Source organism: Saccopteryx leptura, chromosome 3 (assembly GCF_036850995.1).
Source record: "Saccopteryx leptura isolate mSacLep1 chromosome 3, mSacLep1_pri_phased_curated, whole genome shotgun sequence".
Lineage (NCBI taxonomy): Eukaryota > Metazoa > Chordata > Mammalia > Chiroptera > Emballonuridae > Saccopteryx > Saccopteryx leptura.
In genome coordinates this window covers 97,500,508-97,520,817 of record NC_089505.1, presented here as the reverse complement: position 1 = coordinate 97,520,817, position 20,310 = coordinate 97,500,508, and the positions used below count along the sequence as shown (strand labels likewise).

General features: G+C 50.3%; 1 protein-coding gene across 1 annotated transcript in view; it reads right to left on the bottom strand.

Moving 5' to 3' along the window:
- VWA5B1 (von Willebrand factor A domain containing 5B1) overlaps positions 1–20,310 on the bottom strand; it is a 46,609-nt gene that overhangs the window by 6,202 nt on the left and 20,097 nt on the right. The window contains exons 11-21 of the mRNA XM_066375278.1: positions 20,076–20,190; positions 18,165–18,350; positions 16,747–16,930; positions 15,799–15,989; positions 11,770–11,971; positions 10,990–11,313; positions 7,872–8,009; positions 5,349–5,462; positions 2,717–2,791; positions 2,039–2,108; positions 950–1,067 (exon numbers count right to left, since the gene is read on the bottom strand). Of these exons, the coding sequence (XP_066231375.1) occupies positions 950–1,067; positions 2,039–2,108; positions 2,717–2,791; positions 5,349–5,462; positions 7,872–8,009; positions 10,990–11,313; positions 11,770–11,971; positions 15,799–15,989; positions 16,747–16,930; positions 18,165–18,350; positions 20,076–20,190 (1,717 nt within the window). The remainder of the gene's footprint in view (positions 1–949; positions 1,068–2,038; positions 2,109–2,716; positions 2,792–5,348; positions 5,463–7,871; positions 8,010–10,989; positions 11,314–11,769; positions 11,972–15,798; positions 15,990–16,746; positions 16,931–18,164; positions 18,351–20,075; positions 20,191–20,310) is intronic.

Sequence of the window (20,310 nt, the reverse complement as noted above, 5' to 3'; positions counted from 1 at the left end):
TGAGGGGCCTTGGTGGGGCATAGATCTTTGGAGACCATCAGTTCAGTGGCTTCAATTTTTCCTTAGAGTAAGAACTGCAGTCTCTAGCTCCCGCTCCCTCTCTCCGCTCTCTAGGCTGTCGGCCAGCACGCCTCACCCTTCAGGTCTCCGCTTAACCATCCCAGTCTTTAGGAAGCCATGCTTCATTCCCCCTGACCGCAAGCTGGGGCGGGGGTTGGGGGGGGGGGAGGCTCCAGCCGCCTCAGTGCCCCAGCACACCCGACCTCTCCTGTTACAACATCTTGGAGCAGAACAGCCTGGCTCTTGTCTGTGCCCCCACTAGACACTTAGTGCCATGAGCTCAGGACTATGCTTATCTAGTTCAAGGTTGTCTCCCAGGGTCCAGATCTGCAACTACTGCACCTGGCTCAACTAGGCCTTGTTGAATGCACAGGGGCACAGTGCTCCGTTGCCCTGATGTTGGAAAGGCACCATGCACTTGGGCGTGCAGGGACCGGAGCTATGTGGGGAAGCTCAGACCCATGTCCCTCCTTCTAGTATCCTCTGCTCCCTTTGACCCGTTGGCCCCAGATGTGGCAGGGCCACACTCCCTTGTTCCTCAGAGCCACTTGCTAAACCCGGTGCATGTCCCTGGGGTGTGAATTTTACTCACCTGAGATCATTTCAAAGCTTATTTTTATGTTTAGAAAAACAGACATAGATGGTGGAGCAGAATGTAAAATTCCCATAAAGTTTTAAAAAGGTTGCAGATTGCAAAGAGTTGTCACGATGCTGGCGCTGCTTCTAGCAACACTCCTAGACCCCGACGGGAGGGGGCAGACTCATGCAACCCCCTCTGCCCTGCTGACTGTGGGCGGGAAGCTCTAGGCCTTCCCTTCCCCGAGATGGAGCAGGGCAGGGGGCTCACAGGAAGGCCCCTGGGTGGCGTGGCAGGGTCTGGGGTACTCACCAGTGGGATGTAGTCCAAGCTCTGGCTCCCTGGGACTGACTCTGGAGCCCTGGTCAGCGGCTTCTTCAGGAAGCCCTTGGCCGCTTGAGTCAGCAGCCTGGACTTTTTGAGGTTCAGCCTGTGCGGGTGGAGCCAGGGAAAAGTGGCCACAGCCACTCTGGGGGTGACCCTGATCAGCCCTCCCACCCAGCGCTCACTCAGCAACCTCTGCAAGTCAGGCCAGAAGAGACCTGACAGGTGGTTTCTCTCATCTCCTCCTTTGCCAGCTGGGGAAACTGAGGCCCAGTGGGTGCATTTCCCCTGAGTCCCTCAGGGAGTTAGTAGCAGCCTAGACAAGGACCAGGCTAGTGTTCTTTTTATGAGTCTCTTTGGATAGCATGTTTTTTTTTTTTTTTTGTATTTTTCTGAAGCTGGAAACGGGGAGAGACAGTCAGACAAACTCCCGCATGCGCCCGACCAGGATCCACCCGGCACGCCCACCAGGGGCTACACTCTGCCCACCAGGGGGCGATGCTCTGCCCCTCCGAGGCGTCGCTCTGCCGCGACCAGAGCCACTCTAGCGCCTGGGGCAGAGGCCAAGGAGCCATCCCCAGCGCCCGGGCCATCTTTGCTCCAATGGAGCCTTGGCTGCGGGAGGGGAAGAGAGAGACAGAGAGGAAGGAGGGGGAGAGGGGTGGAGAAGCAAATGGGCGCTTCTCCTATGTGCCCTGGCCGGGAATCGAGCCCGGGTCCCCCGCACGCCAGGCCGACGCTCTACCGCTGAGCCAACCGGCCAGAGCCTGGATAGCATGTTTTTGTTCAGCCTAGAGGCCAGGGTGTCTCATGCTGGCCCTCCCGGGGGGTCGCATTTGCAAAGGGACCACATTGTGGGAGATGAACCACACGGGGGTGGGGGAGGAGAGTTTCTCTGCAGTGGGTTACCTAGAAGACAGTGACATCTCTGGATTGGGGGGGGGGGGGTTTGGCATAGTTTGGATTGTTCATTTCCGTCTAAATGTCAGGCTGGGCCTGCCTTTGGCCTTCCAAGCCAGGGATGGCCCCTGCAAAATGTGTGGCAGTAGAGTGGACCCCAATGGAAACCCCACGTACCTGGTTCCAAACAGGGTCTCAGAGGGCTTCAAGGAAGAAAGGGTGCTGGTGGCCAGGCTCAGCAGGGGACCTGCAGAGCCACAGAATGACAGCTGTTGCCTGACAGGACTTTGTCCAACTGCTCGTTGCCCAGCTGGGGAAACGAGGTCCAGAGGGGGCCAGGGATCTGAGATGCACCCCTAGGATCTGAGATGAACATTAGGCTGCAGGGCTTTCTGACCCGGTCAGTATGGGAGGGGTGAAGTATATGGCTCTATGTGTAAGAAACGGGCCTCCAAGTTTCCTTGGCTGGTGACCCCCGTGGGGGTAGTGAGGGCTTTATATCAACAACCCCCCTTGGCCCTGAGTGGGGACATTGATTTCCTTCCTGGCACATTGCTAGAAGATTCTTGGCACAGTAAGGTAGTGGAATGACCTCTCAGCTAGGAGTTGGGAGACCCGATTCTAGGCCTGGCTCTGTTACTGACTTGCTATGTGACCTTGGGCAAGTCACCTTACCTCTCTGAGTCTCAGTTTTCTTGTCTTTAAATTGGGGGTATTCCTATTTATCTTGCACAGGGAGCTTAGAGGAATAAATGACTGACTGAGGACTGTTAGGCTAAGACACTCTCCGGGCCCAAGGCTTAGTCATTGTCACATATATTCATTAAGGAGGGAGCCAGCTGACTGTCCACTTACCTTCCGAAGCAGTGTGCTTCTCACGGCCTGGGGACATGGTCTCTCTGCAGGGCGCAGCGGGGCTCTCCTCCACATCTACAACGGAGGGAAGCCAGTGAGGCCTGGGCTCCCCTGGCTCTCGCTTTCTCACCTTCCACCCCCTCCCCAAAGAGTGATGGCTAAATTCACAGAACCTGGGGATGGGTGGGCTGGGAGAGCAAGGTCAGGGGTTCCATCCCTACCTGGATGGACCTTCATCTTGCAAAGTTAACACCATTGCTCCACCATAAGAGTCAGAATGCCTGGGTCCCGGCCCCAGCTCCCACACTGACTAGCTGTATGGCTCTGGCAAAGTTACTTCCTTCATAAGTTTTGATTGTGAATTAGGGATAACAGTATCTAGCTCACAGTGTTGTAACGATTCAGTGAGATAATACACAGATAGTGCTTAGTGCTTGGCTCGTAGTAAGTGCTCAATAAAATCCTGAGCTACAGATCCATCAGGGAAACAGGAGCAGGTCAGGGGCTGAGGGTGGGAGTTGGCGGTGGGGGAGAGGTGGGCATGAGGCACCAGGTCTGTGCCTCATTGTGGAGGGGCTTGTGCCAGCTCTCTAGGAGGCACCAGAACATGGAACTGACTTGTCAGAGGGCTCTGAGCCTCAGTTTTCCCGTCTGAAAAATGGGGGTAATAATTTACCCCCATAGTTTGTTCAAAATGTATAATTGGAGTGATTATTCTTGGATTATCATTTCAAGAGATGGAGAGTGATGGGCAATATACTATAAAAGAGTAAAACAGGCCCTGGCCAGTTGGCTCAGTGATAAAGCATCGGCCTGGCATGCAGGAGTCCCGGGTTTGATTCCCAGCCAGGGCACACAGGAGAAGTGCCCATCTGCTTCTCCACCCCTCCCCCTCTCCTTTCTCTCTCTCTCTTCCCCTCCCGCAGCTGAGGCTCCATTGGAGCAAAGTTGGCCCGGGCGCTGAGGATGGCTCTGTGGCCTCTGCCTCAGGTGCTAGAATGGCTCTGGTTGCAACAGAGCAATGCCCCAGATGGGCGGAGCATCGCCCCCCGGTGGGTGTGCCAGGTGGATCCCGGTTGGGCGCATGCGGGGGTCTGTCTGACTGCCTCCCCATTTCCAACTTCAGAAAAATACAAACAACAACAACAACAACAAAAAGAGAGTAAAACAAATTATGGAAAAATCTTCGTGCACAAATATGTCATCTAAGCCTCTGGTCCACTAGGAGACCATCATGAGCTCCAAGGGGGCTAAGAAGCTCTGTCTATCGTTGGGTGTTCAGGGAAGCATGGGAGAGAACTAATGGCCGAATGCCTGAGGCAGCCAGGAGGAAAATAGCATGGTGGTTAACCTCCTGGGCTCTGGAGCCAGACACTGCGGGTTCAAGTCTTGGCTCTACCATGTATCAGCTGTGTGATCTTGAGCAAGTCACTTAACCTCTCTGAGCCTCAGTTTTCTCCTCTCTTGATGTGGACAATAAAAGAAACCACCTTGGATAAGTGTCAAGAGTCATGGGTAATTGGGACAGTGCCTAGCACCCAGGAAACTCTCAGTACGTATCAGCTATTTTCACCCTTGGGGAGGGAAAGGGCTTGGGATAGAATAGTAGCCTAGAAATCATAGACACTTGGGTCTGAATCAGAGGACAATTGGAAAGAAGAGCTCTGTGACTTTGATGGAAGCCGTGGCCCACCAGGAGCTGTGCTATGAAGAAAGGAAAGGAATTTTCTCTAGCTTGGAGGCTCAGCGAGGCTCGGGGTAGAGCAGATTCTCCAGTTCTGGAGGCTTTGAAGGACCCAAAGGGTTGGCAGAACTCTTTAATTCTAAAGAGCTTCTCTACCCCCTCACACACTGTTCCTTTTTAACCCATCAGTGCCTGTGAGACCTTTCTAGTCCCTCAGATTAAAAAATTTCTTTATGATCTGGGTATCTGGGCTTGTGGCCAGGTGGGACCTCTAATGTCCTTCCTCTCTGTGCCCAGAAGAAGATAGGAGGTCTCCACTGTACACAGGAGGGCACAAAGAAAGGGGTTAGGACTAGTGCAGCAGTTAGACTGTCTTTAGAGGGACAGAAAGATGTGCAGACACTCAGGACGCAGAGAGTGAAAGCCATCCAGTGAATAATTGCAAAGTCACAAAACGGTCAAATCACGGATCTTCTAGGACCCACGCTGCAGGCACGATGAAATCAGGTGAAGGCGGAAAGGAAGCTTTTGGGGACCCTAAACAAAGCAGATGGTTGGACCCCAAACAGGCAGGCCTGCCTCTTTGCTCTTCACTCTCCCCCTATTTATTAGGTTTGCAGACATTTGGTGCCTGGGAGGACTCAGAGGCTGGAGGCAGGGAGCAGCCACTGGGGTCGGCGGGCCTTCAAAGGGGAGAGGTGAAGGGATGGTGTGGGCACGCGGGCAGGGAGCCCGTGGCGGCTCGCTTAGTCCCGCTGTGTTAGGGATCTAAGAGTGGCATGCTCGAGCCATGCACCCCTCTTCCTGGCCCCTCCCTGGCCCTGCAAGGACCCAGGGTCCAGACCTAGAGCGAGGCCCCCAGGCCCTTGGACACAAGGATGCCATGCCTCAGGACCTCAGGCTCCAGGGCACGCCCCAAGTGGCTCTTACTTAGGTTCTGAAATGTGCCAGGTCCTGCTGCTGAGTCCTCCCCGAACATGGTCTGGGGCCGTCCGAAGCCAGCAGCGCTGCTCCTCCACTGCTGGGTCAGGACCCGAGAGCTGACCATCCGCAATGCAGTGCCTTCATGAAGACAGGAGAGGGGGTCAGGTGGGCACGACTGTGCCCGTCCTTTGCCTCCTCTGCAAGGCCAGCAGGAATGATTCTGGCTTCAGTTTATCAATGATCCAAAGACAGGGAGGCACTCTACAAGGTGAGGCCATAAGCTTTGGAGCCAGAATGACCTGGGTTTGAACCCCAGACCCATCTTTTAGAGGGGTGCTGACCACTCTGAGCCTCAGTTTCTGTATCTGGAAAATGGGGACAAGAATACCTACCTTGCCAGGTAACTACTACTGCTGAGTTAATATTCAGAATGCCGCAATGTTTTCTACTTTCTTAAAAGGCTGGTTTTCTCAAGGAACACCCCATTTCCCTTCTTTCCCAGTTTGCTGTCTCAGAGACCCAGGTCCCACTTCCTCCTGCCACAGGCGGGTCCCTGAAGTCCCAGGGCACCACCAGTGGGAGATGGATGGAAGAGAGATGAAACTACAGCACCCAAGTGTGTTCAGGGGAACCCCACTCTAGGAGAACACTAGTCTGTAAGTTATTCTTTAAAGGGCAAAGAGTTCTATTGGGGAATAAACTCTGAAGCCGCTGCATACTAGAGTCTGTTCTCTGATCCTCCTGATGTGTATGAATATCCTAAGGCTCGGAGAAGTTCTGCTGCAAAGAAAGCAGAAAGCTTCTGAGCTTTATGTAGTTCAGTGGTTCCTAAATGTTTCCTCCAGATCTGGTATTTCCTAGTTTTGTGCTGAATGGCCATTAATGGGACAGGGAACTAGGGCTCTAGTTTTCCGGAACATACTTTGGAAAGTGCCAACTCATGCCTGAGGGGACGATGGGACTTGGGTTAAGATAGATGCCAGGTCCCTGACCCTCCCAGATTGTGGCTACAGAAGCTGGGGGGGGGGGACTGTCAGAGATGGGTGGGAGGGGTGGACATCCTGAATAAGCATGTCACGCAGGATGGTGATGCACTGTGAACAGGAATGGCCTGTGGTGCAGCAGCCTGGCTGCTGGCCAGACCCTGAAGAGAGGACAATGATGATCATGAACAAAAGATGCATGGCAGGGTGGGGGTGGGGAGGAGGGTACAGGGCAGGGGCGGGGGGATAAGGAGGGCACATTGTGTTTTCCAATGCATTTTTTTCAGGAGATCTGCTAAAAAAAAAAAAAAGGAACTATAAAGGACAAGAAATATAATCCAGGAAATGAAAAGTACATATAGTTCACAGACATGAAAAACATCTGACAAAAAGACTAAAAACTCAAGAAATTCTCCAAAGAGATTTTTTCCTTACCTGCCAGCCCGGCAGGGTTTAGAAAGATAAACACGGGTCCCTGTTGGTTAGGGCGGGCGGGCATCGGAACCACCTTTGGGGCGGGGCCAGTTTGGTAACACACAGCACAGTTTCAGTGGGCAATCTTGATGTGTAATCTTACTTCCCAGAGTTAATTAACCCTGAACAGACAATCAGACAGGTGCGCAAAGATCTTCTTTGCAGCATCATTCACCGTAATCAGAAAGAGAATAAATTGAAGGTCTTATTAGGGGAGGCTGGTTCAGTAGGTTCTGATAAACCTTAAGAGGCCATGGTGAGGAGGGGGGGGGGTTTAGCAGACTCTGAAGCTAGGTCCCTTGAGTTCAAAGCCTGTCTCTACCCCTTACTACTATGTGACCTTGGACAAGTTACTTAACCTCCTCTGCCTCTGTTTGCCCATCCTTAAAATGGTAATAGTATCTATAGAGTTCTTTTGAGGATTAAATGATTTTATAGATATATGTGTGTGTATGTGTGTATGTGTGTGTGTGTGTGTGTGTGTGTGCATACACACACATACATATATACATAAAATGCCTTGGAACGCTGTAATTGACTACTATGATGATGGTATTTCTCTTCAGTGGAGGAGATGCTGCAGCTGTTAAAATGGTACAAGTTTGCCTTCAGGGAAAGACAGTTTGCGCACCCACGTTTTAGTAAGATACAGCATACATTGGTATGATACAGTTCAGGCCAAATTATGCTTTTTGATTTCTCTGCATGTAAATATCCATAGAGAGAAGTCTGGCAGGATGATCACACCAAGGAGGTAATTAGTCATTTCTAGATGACTGCCACTTCTAGTCACTTTTATTTATCTTATGTCTTTCTATATTGTGGAATTTTCTACAGTGAGCACATATCATTGTCCTAATTAGAAAAATTCCATGAAGTCATATTTATTTGGTGGGAATAAGGGAGTGGGATGGTTTCACAGCCTTCTGCAGTAAATGGGGCTCAGTATCCCGTGGTGGCTATACCATCCCTCCACAGGGGGCCTTTTTGCTTCTAGGCCCTTGCTGTCCCCTTCCCTGCAGCTCTGGGCTCCTTCATATCCCAGCCCAGGGGGTGCTCAGGAGTGCCCCCCATCGCCCACCTGCCTTACCAGAGCTGGGGTACGCTACCACGGTGGGCAGGTACCGCCTCCTGCTCAGGTCCACAGGCACGTAGGCGGTGTACTTGCTGATGATGTTGCAGGCCTTGCTGGTGTGCACGGCGTTCACCTGGTAACGGCGACTGGACCCTGTGGAGGGAGAAGCTGCAGTCGTTGTGTGGACGAGAAAGTTCTCTCTCTGATGTGGAAGATGTGGAAGCTAAAAGGAAGGCTAGACCAGTGGTCCCCATTTTTAGGATCAAATAAGTGCTTCACATCAGGGGGTTGCCAACTTGCCAATTAAGGATACCCCCCCAGATTATTATCCTCCATTATCATTTCACAAAATAAGAACATTTTAATGTAAAAAAGGTAAGAATTTTAATGTAAAATAGGTAAGACATTTAAGAATAAAAAAGAGTGTTACTTCCCTTAAATAACTAGTGTTATTTTATTCCACTTTGGTTCTGGGAGGTAGATGTTGGTACGTCCGCCTACTCCAGCGCCATCTTGTCTCCGGCCACTACTGTTATTTTAAAAAATCAAAACCCCCTGTGTGGTCTGTATTGTCTACTTCCAGTTTATAGCTGTCTGATGCCACTTCTGCTGCAGGACTCCATAGCACTCCTGGCTGAGTGGGGACCACTGGTCTCGCCCACTGGGACAATTTTGCAGAGAAGGTAGAAAAACCAGAGAGGGAGAGTGGCGAACACAGGGTCACACAGCGAGTTAGTAATGGACCTGAGATTAGGACTCTGGATGGTCTGTCCCCAGAGCCCAAGCTCTTCCCACTCAACAGGCTAGCAGTCTCCGTGACTTGGCCCCTCCCCAGGGTTGTGAAAGGAGCCAAGGACAGGAAGAAAGGACACATTTTGTAAACTGTAAGGTGAAGTGCTCATGGGGAAAAAATAACGTATTATACAATGTCAAAACAAAAGCCAAACAGAGATCATCAGCTTTGAAAATTCCCTGAGCTGACAAAACCAGTAGAGTTATACAAACAAAGTTTAATTTAGCTCATTTGGCAAGACTAACTTGACCTGGGTCATTTCTTGCTTCTGCCTCTGGAACTTGAACCGGTTCCCAAGGTTAATAACAGAAGGTAACCACTGACAATTCCACAACCAATCACCGTGAAGAATGAACTGTCACTGCTTCCTCATTGGATAAGCTGCTTTATAACAACATACCCCTGAGCCTCATTCTGTGTTTTGGTTTGGGTGCTCTCGGTTTGCAAACTCTTTTTGGAGTGGGCGCACTGAACTTTTACCAATTACTACTTCAGTGATTCATTGGGTTTACTCCTGTTATTTCTGGAATAGTCATAACAAAAATACAAATAATATAAAATATAAACCATATAATACTACATAAGTAAAGCATCATCTATCACAAATAATAGAAATATTCTCTATTTATATCTGTATCTATCTATTCTTTAAGTGAACTCCATCAGGATCCCAGGAGTCCTCTTTTTTTTTTTTTTTTTTTTTGTATTTTTCTGAAGCTGGAAATGGGGAGGCAGTCAGACAGACTCCCGCATGCGCCCGACCGGGATCCACCCGGCACGCCCACCAGGGGGCGATGCTCTGCCCATCCGGGGCGTCGCTCTGTCACGACTAGAGCCACTCTAGTGCCTGGGGCAGAGGCCAAGGAGCCATCCCCAGCACCCGGGCCATCTTTGCTCCAATGGAGCCTTGGCTGTGGGAGGGGAAGAGAGAGACAGAGAGAAAGGAGAGGGGGAGGGGTGGAGAAGCAGATGGGTGCTTCTCCTGTGTGCCCTGGCCGGGAATCGAACCTGGGATCTCCGCACGCCAGGCCGATGCTCTACCACCGAGCCAACCGGCCAGGGCCCCCAGGAGTCACTTTTTAAGAAAAGTTTACCCCAATTATTGAACTATACAGTTCACAGAAATTAGGGGATATTTCAAAATGGATATGAAGCAATGAAATATCTCCTAAATTTTCCTGACCAGGCTGTGACGCAGTGGATAGAGCGTCGGAGTGGGATGCGGAAGACCCAGATTCAAGACCTGAGGTCGCCAGCTTGAGCGCCGGCCCATCTGGTTTGAGCAAAGCTCACCAGCTTGGACCCAAGGTCTCTGGCTCGAGCAAGGGGTTATTCGGTCTGCTGAAGGCCCACGGTCAAGGCACATATGAGAAATCAATGAACAACTAAGATGTCGCAACAAAAAACTGATGATTGATGCTTCTCATCTCTCTCTGTTCCTGTCTGTCTATCCCTCTCTCTGACTCTGTCTCTGTAAAAACAACAACAAAAAAACCCTCCTAATTTTTGTGAGCAGTGTAAATCAACTTCCCCACCACCTTGTTACAGTGTCTTGTATCCTTGTATTTCTTAATAGTACTTAGGACAAATGCAGTCAATTAATTGTTCATATACTTATTTGATGAATGTCGGCTTTCCTGCTAGTCTGTGTCAAGCATGGGTGAGGGCAGGGATGTGGTGGTCACTGCCTCAGCCTGAAGCGGTCCCCTCCCCCCCAAGCTAGTCCGCACTCAGTAAGTGGCATTTATGAGTGAGTGGAACAACTAGGTCTAGGGAGTTCTGTGGGAAGGTAGGTGTGGTCCCAGAGGAGCAGGGCAGCTGGAAGAGGGCTGTCTCCAATGTTCTATCTGAGAGGGCGCTGTAGGAAGAAGCCTTGGAAAGGGAGGAGGGGCAGAGGACTGGTAGCATAGCAGAGGGGAAGGAAGGAGGAGAGGAGAGGACAGATCACTGGGTGGGGGAGGGAGAATTACAGGAGCCCAGGGCTTGTGGGGGAAGACGGGTTCCTGGAAGCAGGAGATGGGGTCAGATTAAGGAAGGGATGGAATCCCAGGCCGTGTGTGTGTGTGTGTGTGTGTGTGTGTGTGTGTGTGTGTGTGTGTGTGTGTATGTGTGTATTGGAGGAAGGAGGTGCTGGGAGTGAGGACAAGCACCTGGAGGCCACGATGCTTTGAGAGATGGGCATTGGGTGGTGGCAGGGCTGTGGTGAGAAGGGAGGGGCTGGAGAGGGGGAGGATAGCTGATCATGGGTGTGGGGTTAGTGGGATGGGGCATTGGGTGGGACTTGTGAAGGGGCGAGGCTCAGAGGCTGGGGTGGAGGAGGGCGCAGGCCACGGAGCTCACCTTGCTCTATCTCATCCTCGCGCTCCGCCAGCTGTTCGAAGTCGCGGATGATGGCGCGGGCCGCCAGGTGGTGGAAGGTCTCACTCCACAGGTCGGCGTCGCGCGTGCCACTCCGCTTCGGGCTCGGAGGCTCCAGCTCGAAGCTCACCTCCCATTGCAAACGTTGGTTGTCGCGCAGGCCCTTGACCACGGCCTTGCCCAGCACGTGGTCTGGAGTGGCTGGCTTGCTGGGTCTGGCCTGCTCCTCGGATTCGGACTCGGCCAGAGGCTCCCAGTCTGAGGACGTCTCGGTCTCAAAGGCGTAGGGGTAATGGTGGGACGGCTCTATAGGTAGAGGGACAAGCAGGCGGTGCTCTGAGCTGGGGGACAGAGGGCCCACCCCAGGGGACATCACCCCCTCCCAGGGCGCAGACACCCCTAAGCAAGTACAGTAAACACTCCACCCCTATTTCCACGGAACATGAAACTCCTTCCCTAGAACAGTTGGGGTGGCATAGGCTTGTCCTCAAGAGTGAGACAGACCCATCTCTCCGGAAGCCAGTACCTGAGGGGTCAGGTAGAATGGGGTAGGGGCACTCCTCAGGGAGAATGCTGCTGCTGGGAGGACATCTGGGGGGGGTGGGGCGGGCACAGACCAGGTAGCTTGGGAAAGAGTGGGGTTGGTGACGTCCTCCGGGAAGGAAGGGGCCACAGCAGACTCCCCCCACAGCCCCCAAAGGGCATCAGGGCCAAGGAGTCCTCCCTGTCCCAGGTCAGGTGCTGGATCCTGAGGACACTTACCCAGGTCCCCAGGGCTGCGGCTGTCTGAGGCAGGTTTCAGGCTAGCCCCAAGATCCAGCTCTCTCACAGGGCTCCAGGTCTGGGTCTCCTGGCCGGAGGGCAGGAAGGGCTGGCAGCCTTGGGGCAGCAGCGAGGGCCTGCGGGCCCCTGGGCCCCGGAGTCTGGGGCCCTGGCACCGGTCCAGGCCACTGTTCAGGAAGCGCTAGGAGGGCAAGAGGAAGAAGAGGAGGCTGGCCGCTTTCCCTCCACCCCAGTCACAGCTCTTTCCCTGGGCAGCCAGCTGCTCCTGGGGCCTGCCCCTGTAATACCCAAGGACAAAGGACCTACTCTCCACTACCCGTGAGAAACATCAACATGAATAATCCCAAACCATGGATTAAGTCCAGACCATGGAACACCATGGAAAATCACATACCATGGATAATTTTCTAAACTCACTTATTTTTGCTATAAAGTTTAAAACTTTTTGTGTCTTTAACCATTTCCTTATGTCTTCTCACAGGTCATGCTTAAAAAGGGCTTTCCTACTAAAAAGAAATTCACATAGAATTTTTGTGATTTTTGTTTATTTGTTTAAATCTTTTGATTCACATGAAATCTATTCTCATGTAAGGAAATAGGAACCAGCCTTTTCTTTGGTTATTCCTAAAAGTACAAGTTCCAGCACCATTTATTGAATATGGTTCACTTATTGAGTTGCTAGAGTTTATCAGTTCCCCACCTCTGTGCCAACAAAGCTCTTGTGCACATTTGGTTTTATTTCTGGATGTCCTGTTCCGTTTTGTGGATTTAATCTGTCTATTCTTGTGCTGGTACAAAAAAGAAAAAAAAAAACATCAAAGGAAAGGGATAAACTGGGAGATATATTTGCAACATGCATGACCAAGATCATTTTCAAGAAAATGCTCTTATAAATCATTGGTGAGAGTGGAGATAAACTCAATAAAATAATGAGTTAAGGGAATTTGCAGGCAGTTTATAGAAAAAGTATCCAATAAACCCATAAAGATATGCTTAGCTTCTTGAGTGTTGCTCTCCATTAAAATGAATTATAATTTTTTTTTTATTTTCCAGACTGGCAAATAGATAAATGTTTAATGATGCCCAGTGTGGTCAGTGGGGACACAGGGTCTGTCATGGACTAATAGTTGTGAGAGAGCAATGTAGCCATGTGCTATTTGTCAATATTAAGTACATTTTATAATAAAATCTTTAAATTTAAATAAAAGGCACAAGCTCCTTTGATTCAGCGTTTCCACTTTTAGGAATTGTATTCTGCGAAAATACACAAGGATGTAAATATCTATGTACACAGACTGTATATTTGCTGCAAGATTGTTAAAAAAAAGGTTTTGTGAAAATCCGGAAATTATCTCAATGACCTTCAATAAGGGTTGGCAACTAAGTTATGATACATCCATATGCACAATACCACACAACACTGCCCTGAAAGGGGCAGTTTTTAAAAACTAACATGGAAAGATGCCCAAGATAAAATTTATTGAAAAAAATTGCAACTGTTCTGTATTTTGATTGTGGAAATAGTTACATGACTATTCATTTGTCAAAACTCGTGGTGCTATTCACCAACAAGAGTAATTTTACTGTAGATAAAAAAGTGAATTAAGAAGACATCAAAAAGTAACTTGGAAAGAAATTTGTATATATGATTATTTAAAACATCTGTGCATGTTGCTTGTGTGTGTGTGTGTGTGTGTGTGTGTGTGTGTGTGTGTGTGTAGTGTTTCTGGAAGGAAATACTCAAAACCGAGTGGGTCTGGGCCCTGGGAAGGGGTACTTTTCTTTTTACTTTATACTCAGCTGAACTGTTGAGTTGTTACAACCTCTGAATATATATTACCTTTGTAATTGAAGAATGTTAAATTAGCTAAAAATGGATTTTGTGTCTCTGGCAACATACGCATGGCCTGGTAAGAGGTGGGGCACAAGGGCGCTTACTGAGAGAGAAGTGTTTCTCAGTCTTTTAGGCCAACAGTTAACCGTGGGGTCTTTTTCATCTCCATCAAGTATTTATTGGGAAGGAGACAGTACCTCCCCATTAAATGGGGGCTCCTTCCTGTCTCCTCTGGGCCTGAGGGGTAGGGATGGTCCAAGGGTGTGGGAGAGATAGGGACTGGTCCCTCTTAGGATGGCCTCAGTGAAAGCTGGTACCCAGTCAGGGCCACTGCATCCCAGGGGATCCTTGACCCCTTCTCCTTCATCAGAGACTGGGTTTCCCCCCACCTTCGCCCCGCCATCACCACCACACGGAGAAACAGAAGCTGCTACAGTTTCCATGGCGATAGATTAGTCTCAGGCTCAGCCCTTCAGCCAGAGGCTGTAGGGAAAGAGTGCAGGGAAAGGATATGAGCATCTGCGTGTAGGTTTGTCCAAGTGGGCTGGGGAGAATCAGACTGGGAAAGAAGGCAAGCAGGGGATGGGGCAGAGCAAGTGGGAGAGAAGAGAAGCCAAGCTGCCCAGAGCTCTCACCAAGTAGAGCTGCATTTATAGAACACCTACTGCAGGGGTCCCCAAACTACGGCCCGCGGGCCACATGCGGCCCCCTGAGGCCATTTATCCGGCCCCCGCTGCACTTCTGGAAGGGGCACCTCTTTCATTGGTGGTCAGTGAGAGGAGCTTAGTTCCCATTGAAATATTGGTCAGTTTGTTGATTTAAATTTACTTGTTCTTTATTTTAAATATTGTATTTGTTCCCGTTTTGTTTTTTTACTTTAAAATAAGATATGTGCAGTGTGCATAGGAATTTGTTCATAGTTTTTTATAGTCCAGCCCTCCAACGGTCTGAGGGACAGTGAACTGGCCCCCTGTGTAAAAAGTTTGGGGACCCCTGACCTACTGTGTGCCAGGTGCCGCAGCACTCGATGCGTGCAAGAGTCCTCCATTTACAGGTAGTTCCCAGTAAATATCTGTTGATGGCTGTTAGCTCAACCACCTGCATGAGCTATTTTTCCCATTCCATAGATGAAGACATTGGGGCTCACAGAGGTTAAGTAACATGTGTGAGTAGCAGACTCTGCCTGATTTCAAGGTAGTGTCTTCTAACTGCATCCCTCTAGCTAAGGACAGAGAAGGGCCAAGCTGGCAGTGTTTCTTCCCCTGGGCAGCAGAGAGGCTGTGTGTCTGTGGAGGTGGGGGCTGGGAGTGGGGAGTGAAAGTCTGCATCTACGGAAGCACGGACTCACCGTGACAAGGTTGCACAAAGCCCCCTCCTCAGAACATGGGATAAGGCCTGCAGATGATACCAGATACCAATCTGGTTTAGGCCAGTGTTTCTCAACCTGATGACTGTCTCTCTCCTCGGAGGACATTTGGCAATATCTGTAGACATTTGTAATTGTCGTGACTGGGGGTGGCAGTGTTACTGGCATTCATCTGAGAGAGGCCAGGGATTCTGTCACATTTTCTGCAATACACAAGATGGTCCCACAACAGAGAATGATCATGTCCATAATGCTGAGGCTGAGAAACTGCAGTTTTAGCTGGAAGTGGACTGGTCCTGCTGGGGCTCTAACTATGAGATGACCTCTGCCCTGGGGGAATGCACAACCCTTGGGATTTGCAGAAGGTGCTGTGTGATGGAGAGGGAAGCAAGGGCTTTGCAGGCAGTGAGTCCTGGGTTTTAATCTCCTGATAAGCTGTGTGACCCTGGATAAATCACTTCACCTCTCTGATCCTAATATCCACATCTGTACAGAGTCAGGGTGGCCAGCTTCCATGCTCCCTCTTCCCAGGAGTGCTATAAAATCAAATGAGAGAGTAGATGGGGGGTGCTTCTTGCCAACTGGGAAGTGCTGTGTGCAGAGAATAGGTGATGTCATTGACCAATGGTTATCGTTATTAGGAAGGTGTCATTGGTGGTCATGCAGATGATGGTAAGAAAAAGAAAGATACAGTGACTTAATTTTCTGTGTAAGTTATGAATAGGCTCTGTCCTTCTGGTTCAAGCAACAGATGCAGCTCACCCCCGCCCATGGCCTCCTCCAACTCCAACCTGCCCTGCGTGGGTACCTGCACGTCAACCTGCCACTGTGGGGCATCTGGGCTGGGCTGGTTGGTGAGGTCCTGCAGCTTAACTTTCCGCAGTGGGTATCTCCTGGCAGCCATGGTGGGGTCACTGGCCGTGGTGGCCCTTGGGGAGGGCTTGTGGTTGGTGATCTGGTTGGTGCTGTATGCCCGCCGTCTCGGAGAGAAGTCCAGCCCTGGACAGGGGTGGTGATAGGGGAGCCACCAGAGTGGAGGAGGAAGACAGCAGGGAAAGAGAGAGGGGCTTGCATACCCTTTCATGCTTGGAAACCTCGTGAGTTTTCCACTGCTCGCCTACTGAAATGCGTTTGGGTGCCTCCCCTCAGCGGGCATTCAGAGCCCTGCCTAACCTGGCCTTAACTGTCACCCAGTGCTCCCCTTTATAGGGTTCTAGGTGCTCGAAGCAGAGTAGATCAGTAACTCATCGTGGATGTATTTTCTAGGTGTCACACCGCCACACCTTTGCTCTGGCAGTGTCTGCTGCCTGGATTCTTCTGTGGCCCCTGTTACGCTGCCTCCTATAAGTATTCAGGCTGACTGCACCTCTCCCACTAGCTGGAGAGCTTGTGAAGAACAGGGGCCACATCTGAGCCGTCTTTGCTATCCACTCTGTGCTCAGTTCGTAGCCTTGGCAGGTGATCCGCAAATACCCTCCGGGTGGAAACTAACCCCGTACCCAGGCTTTGGAGGCAGACAGGGCTAGCCTCTTGATCTGCACTCCACCTTTTTCAAGTTCTGTGAGCTTAGCCAAGTTACTTAAATTCCCTGCCTCAGTTTCCTCATCTGTACAATAGGTAGAACCCACCTCCACCACGGCTAACTAGTCAGTGAGACGGTTTGTATAAAGCGCTTAGCTCACCGAGTGAGCGCTCAGTAAAATGTGGCGATTGAGGCATCTGGAGAAGCCAGTGGAGCTCAAGGCACGGCACTTACCGGGATTGGTGGTAGAGTCCCCGCTAGAGGGCCGGGCATCTTTGGCCCGTCTCAGGTTGTAGGATGCCCCCGAGCTCTTGGCACAATCTCCACTGTCTGGGCCGGGCCCCTCATCCTGTGAATGGTAGAAGACAGAGCTGCCGGACTCCTGAGAGTGCAGTATGCTGTATCGTCTCCTCTTGTCCTGGAGGAAGGGAGAGAAAAGAGGACCAGGGTGAGGTCAGGTGTCAGGAAGCATCCACAGAGCAGCAAGCTGTGTGAGAGGAGGTGGCGGAGATCCCATCCAGGAAGAGCTAGAATAGAAAAAAAGTGTTCTGCTTGCTTGGGGAATTTAGCAAACTTTTGTCGAAGAGGTGGTAAATGGAAATGACTTCATATCACTTATATTGTTTATATTTTTAATTATCTTCTTTATAAATTTTTTTAAATGTAATTCTAAATGCCACTGCTGTCTCCAAATAAGAAACTAAATGAACAGAATGAACTATATGTTCCTTCTATTCCATTCTCCATAATATAAACAGGTATATAAAACCTAGAGGTTTTTGGAGGTCATTTTGGTTTTATAAAAACTGGACTATGTTATTTACATTTGACAGCATCTTGAATTTTACACTTAAACATTTTGGACATTCTGCATGTCAACTATTCTTTTAAACATTTGACTGAACAATATCCTACCACCCTTTACTGTTAAGCATTCACTTTGTGGCCATATATATTTACATTTAATGTTTTATTGGTTAAAAAGTCAATGTGTCAAAATAAAAGTTTCTTGTTTTCTATCTGTCCGATCCGTCTAGGCATTGAGTTTGTGACTCCTGTTTGAAAACAAGACAAGTTGCTACGTCCTTCAAGGCAAAGGGGTGTGCAGAAACTCACTAAGAAGGGAAGATGAGTGAAGAAATAGCTTCTCAGGTAATCTCACACATTTTAGCATGAATTCCACCTCCCTTTGAGAAGTTCCCCCAATTTATCCCGCTTCTGCCACCACATAGAAGAAAAATGTCGGTGTGAACAAATAACACGCAAACTCATTTAAGGAGCCATGACCCGACTAGAGGGTTCGAGGAAAGAAACCTGAGTGTAGTTGTTCATCAGAATCACTTGGGGTTCCTGGGCCTTCTCCACAGAGCCTTTAATTCAGTAGACCTGGTTGGCACTAGGACTCTGCATTTTAAACATGTTCCCCCTGTTCTTTTGCTGCAGGGCACCTTGAGAACCACAGAGTGAGATGGTAGCATTTACCCAAGCAGCGTTCCCATGACCGAATGCCCATGGCCTGACAACCGTACCTCACAACCGTAAGCCCAGAGCTCATTCATTCCTACACGCCGTGAACAGTCTTTCCAGCTAGGGTGGCTTTGTGGGCAGGTTTCTAGACCCCCTGCGGCCCCTGGCATTTCTAAGGTACTTACCGATCTGGAATTGGAGGTGTATAAGGCGGCATCACACACAATGCCGTACCCCACCAGCCGTTCTCCAGGGAAGAGGGTGCTGGCGCTGACAGGTGAGATCAGCACTTCGGTGGTCTCAGGGAAGACCCACTCCACAGTCACGTCGCTCAGGGCCGGGGCCATGGCCTTCTTCAGGGATTTGACCATCTGTTGGGCAAGATTGAAATACGGTTAGGGCAAGCGTGTGAGCAGTGGTATGTCCAGATGAGAAGCACAAAGACCAGTGAGTGGGGCCATATGAGGATGTGAGCAGGGAAAAAGTGACAAGAGGCCCTGCGGTGACTTGCCCACCAGTGAACAAGCCAATTCTTAGGCTCTTAGAATGTCAGAGTTGGAGAAAATTTTTCATCATCTTCTCTAAGTTTAGCATTTTATAAATGAGAAAATCCAAGACTGAATGTAGGGTCATGACTAGCCCAGGGCATACGGAAAGTTTGCATCAAAACATGGCCTATATGAATCCATACATAGATGGGACATGAAAATGAGACTCAGAGACATGGACAAGAATGTGATGGTAACGGGGGGGGGGGGGGGGGACGATGAGGGAAAGAGAGGGGGTGGGGGAGGGGAGGGGCACAAAGAAAACCAGATAGAAGGTGACAGAAGACAATTTGACTTTGGGTGAGGGGTATGCTACATAATCAAATGTCAAAATAACCTGGAGATGTTTTCTCTGAACATATGTACCCTGGTTTATCAATGTCACTGCATTAAAATTAATAAAAACAAACAAACAAATAAAAAAACATGGCCTAGATACTGATCTTGAACAAGTCAGTTTGTTTTCCTGGGCCTCATTCTCCCCACTTCTTAAGTCTAGTTAGTAATTCTCAACTCTCAGTATAGTTGGGAGGAATATCTGAGATCCTGGATCAGAATTATCTGTTACTTGATGGGTGTTCAATAAGTGACAGCTATGGTTTGGCAGCATGTGGGCTGGTTTCCTCAAATGTACTGCAAGGCATGAGAAAAGTGATCTGGGGATTGTTGGAGCCAAAGAAGTGCACTCTCAAATCTCGCTTCAGGAGCGACTGTTAGGTGACAGTCTCCAGATGCAAAGCCCTGGTTTAGGATCCAAGACCATGCCTCTCCCTCTCCCTGGAAGCCCCTGGGCGCTGACTGAGCATGGCAGGGAGTCCAGTGCCTGGCATCTCAGCCCAACGCAGACTACCTGGTGGGCTGAGTGGGGGGGGGCGGGGGGGGGCGGGGGGGAGCAGTCTTTGCTCCCACTGGGTTGGCTGCGACCTTGCCAGACCTGCGCCGCAATCTGGGGCTCGCCTGCCAGGAGCTGCTCCCGTCTTTCCTTTCTCATATTCACATCTGCATCACAGACTGAGAATTCTCCTTCCCGTCTCCTCCTCTTTTCCCCAGAGGCATCCTCCAGCCAACTTCTTGCACTCTTAACTCCAACTCTGTCTCTGGTTCCTGGGCTGACCCAGGGATTTTCTAGGAGATGGATTATTTGTGCCAAGTGTGTAGGAAATGGAGAGAAGATGAAATCGCCTTGAGTTCTGATCCCTTTACATCCCTCTGAGCCACCACGTGTCACCATCAGGAACATGGCCAGAAATGGCCCCAAATACAACTCCATCTGCATAAAGGCAGGACTCCACCAGGAGCCCCAATGCTGCCCAGCCAGGGGTGGAGCATGTGCCCCAGGGGCTGGAGACCAGGGGAGCCGGTGTCCTGTGCTAGCTTCTTGAGTGGCCCGCTCTGTGGCTTCCCCTTCTCTGACTCTCACTGGGCAGCAGTACGGCCCGGTGGAGAGCTCAGATTCGAGGTGAAATCCTAGCTCCATCACTGAGTTGTGTATGACCAGTCTGGGCCTCTGAGGTTCCAGGACCAGAGGGATGGGGTCCGTCTACCTACCTTGGGTTGCAGCCGCTCCCCCTCTGCCAGGAACTCAGCACTGCCCTTGGACACAGTCGCCAGCCCCTTCACCAGCCTGTGGCAGACGTTGGGTCCAATTCCAAAGCTGTAGCACCTGGGAGAAGGGGAGGAGAGAGGTTGCTGCTTCCCATCCTCTCTGCCATCTTTGTCCCCTGATGGGGAAAGGAACAGAGCATGACATGGGAGAGCTAGTTTACTGCTGGCCCCAGCTTTG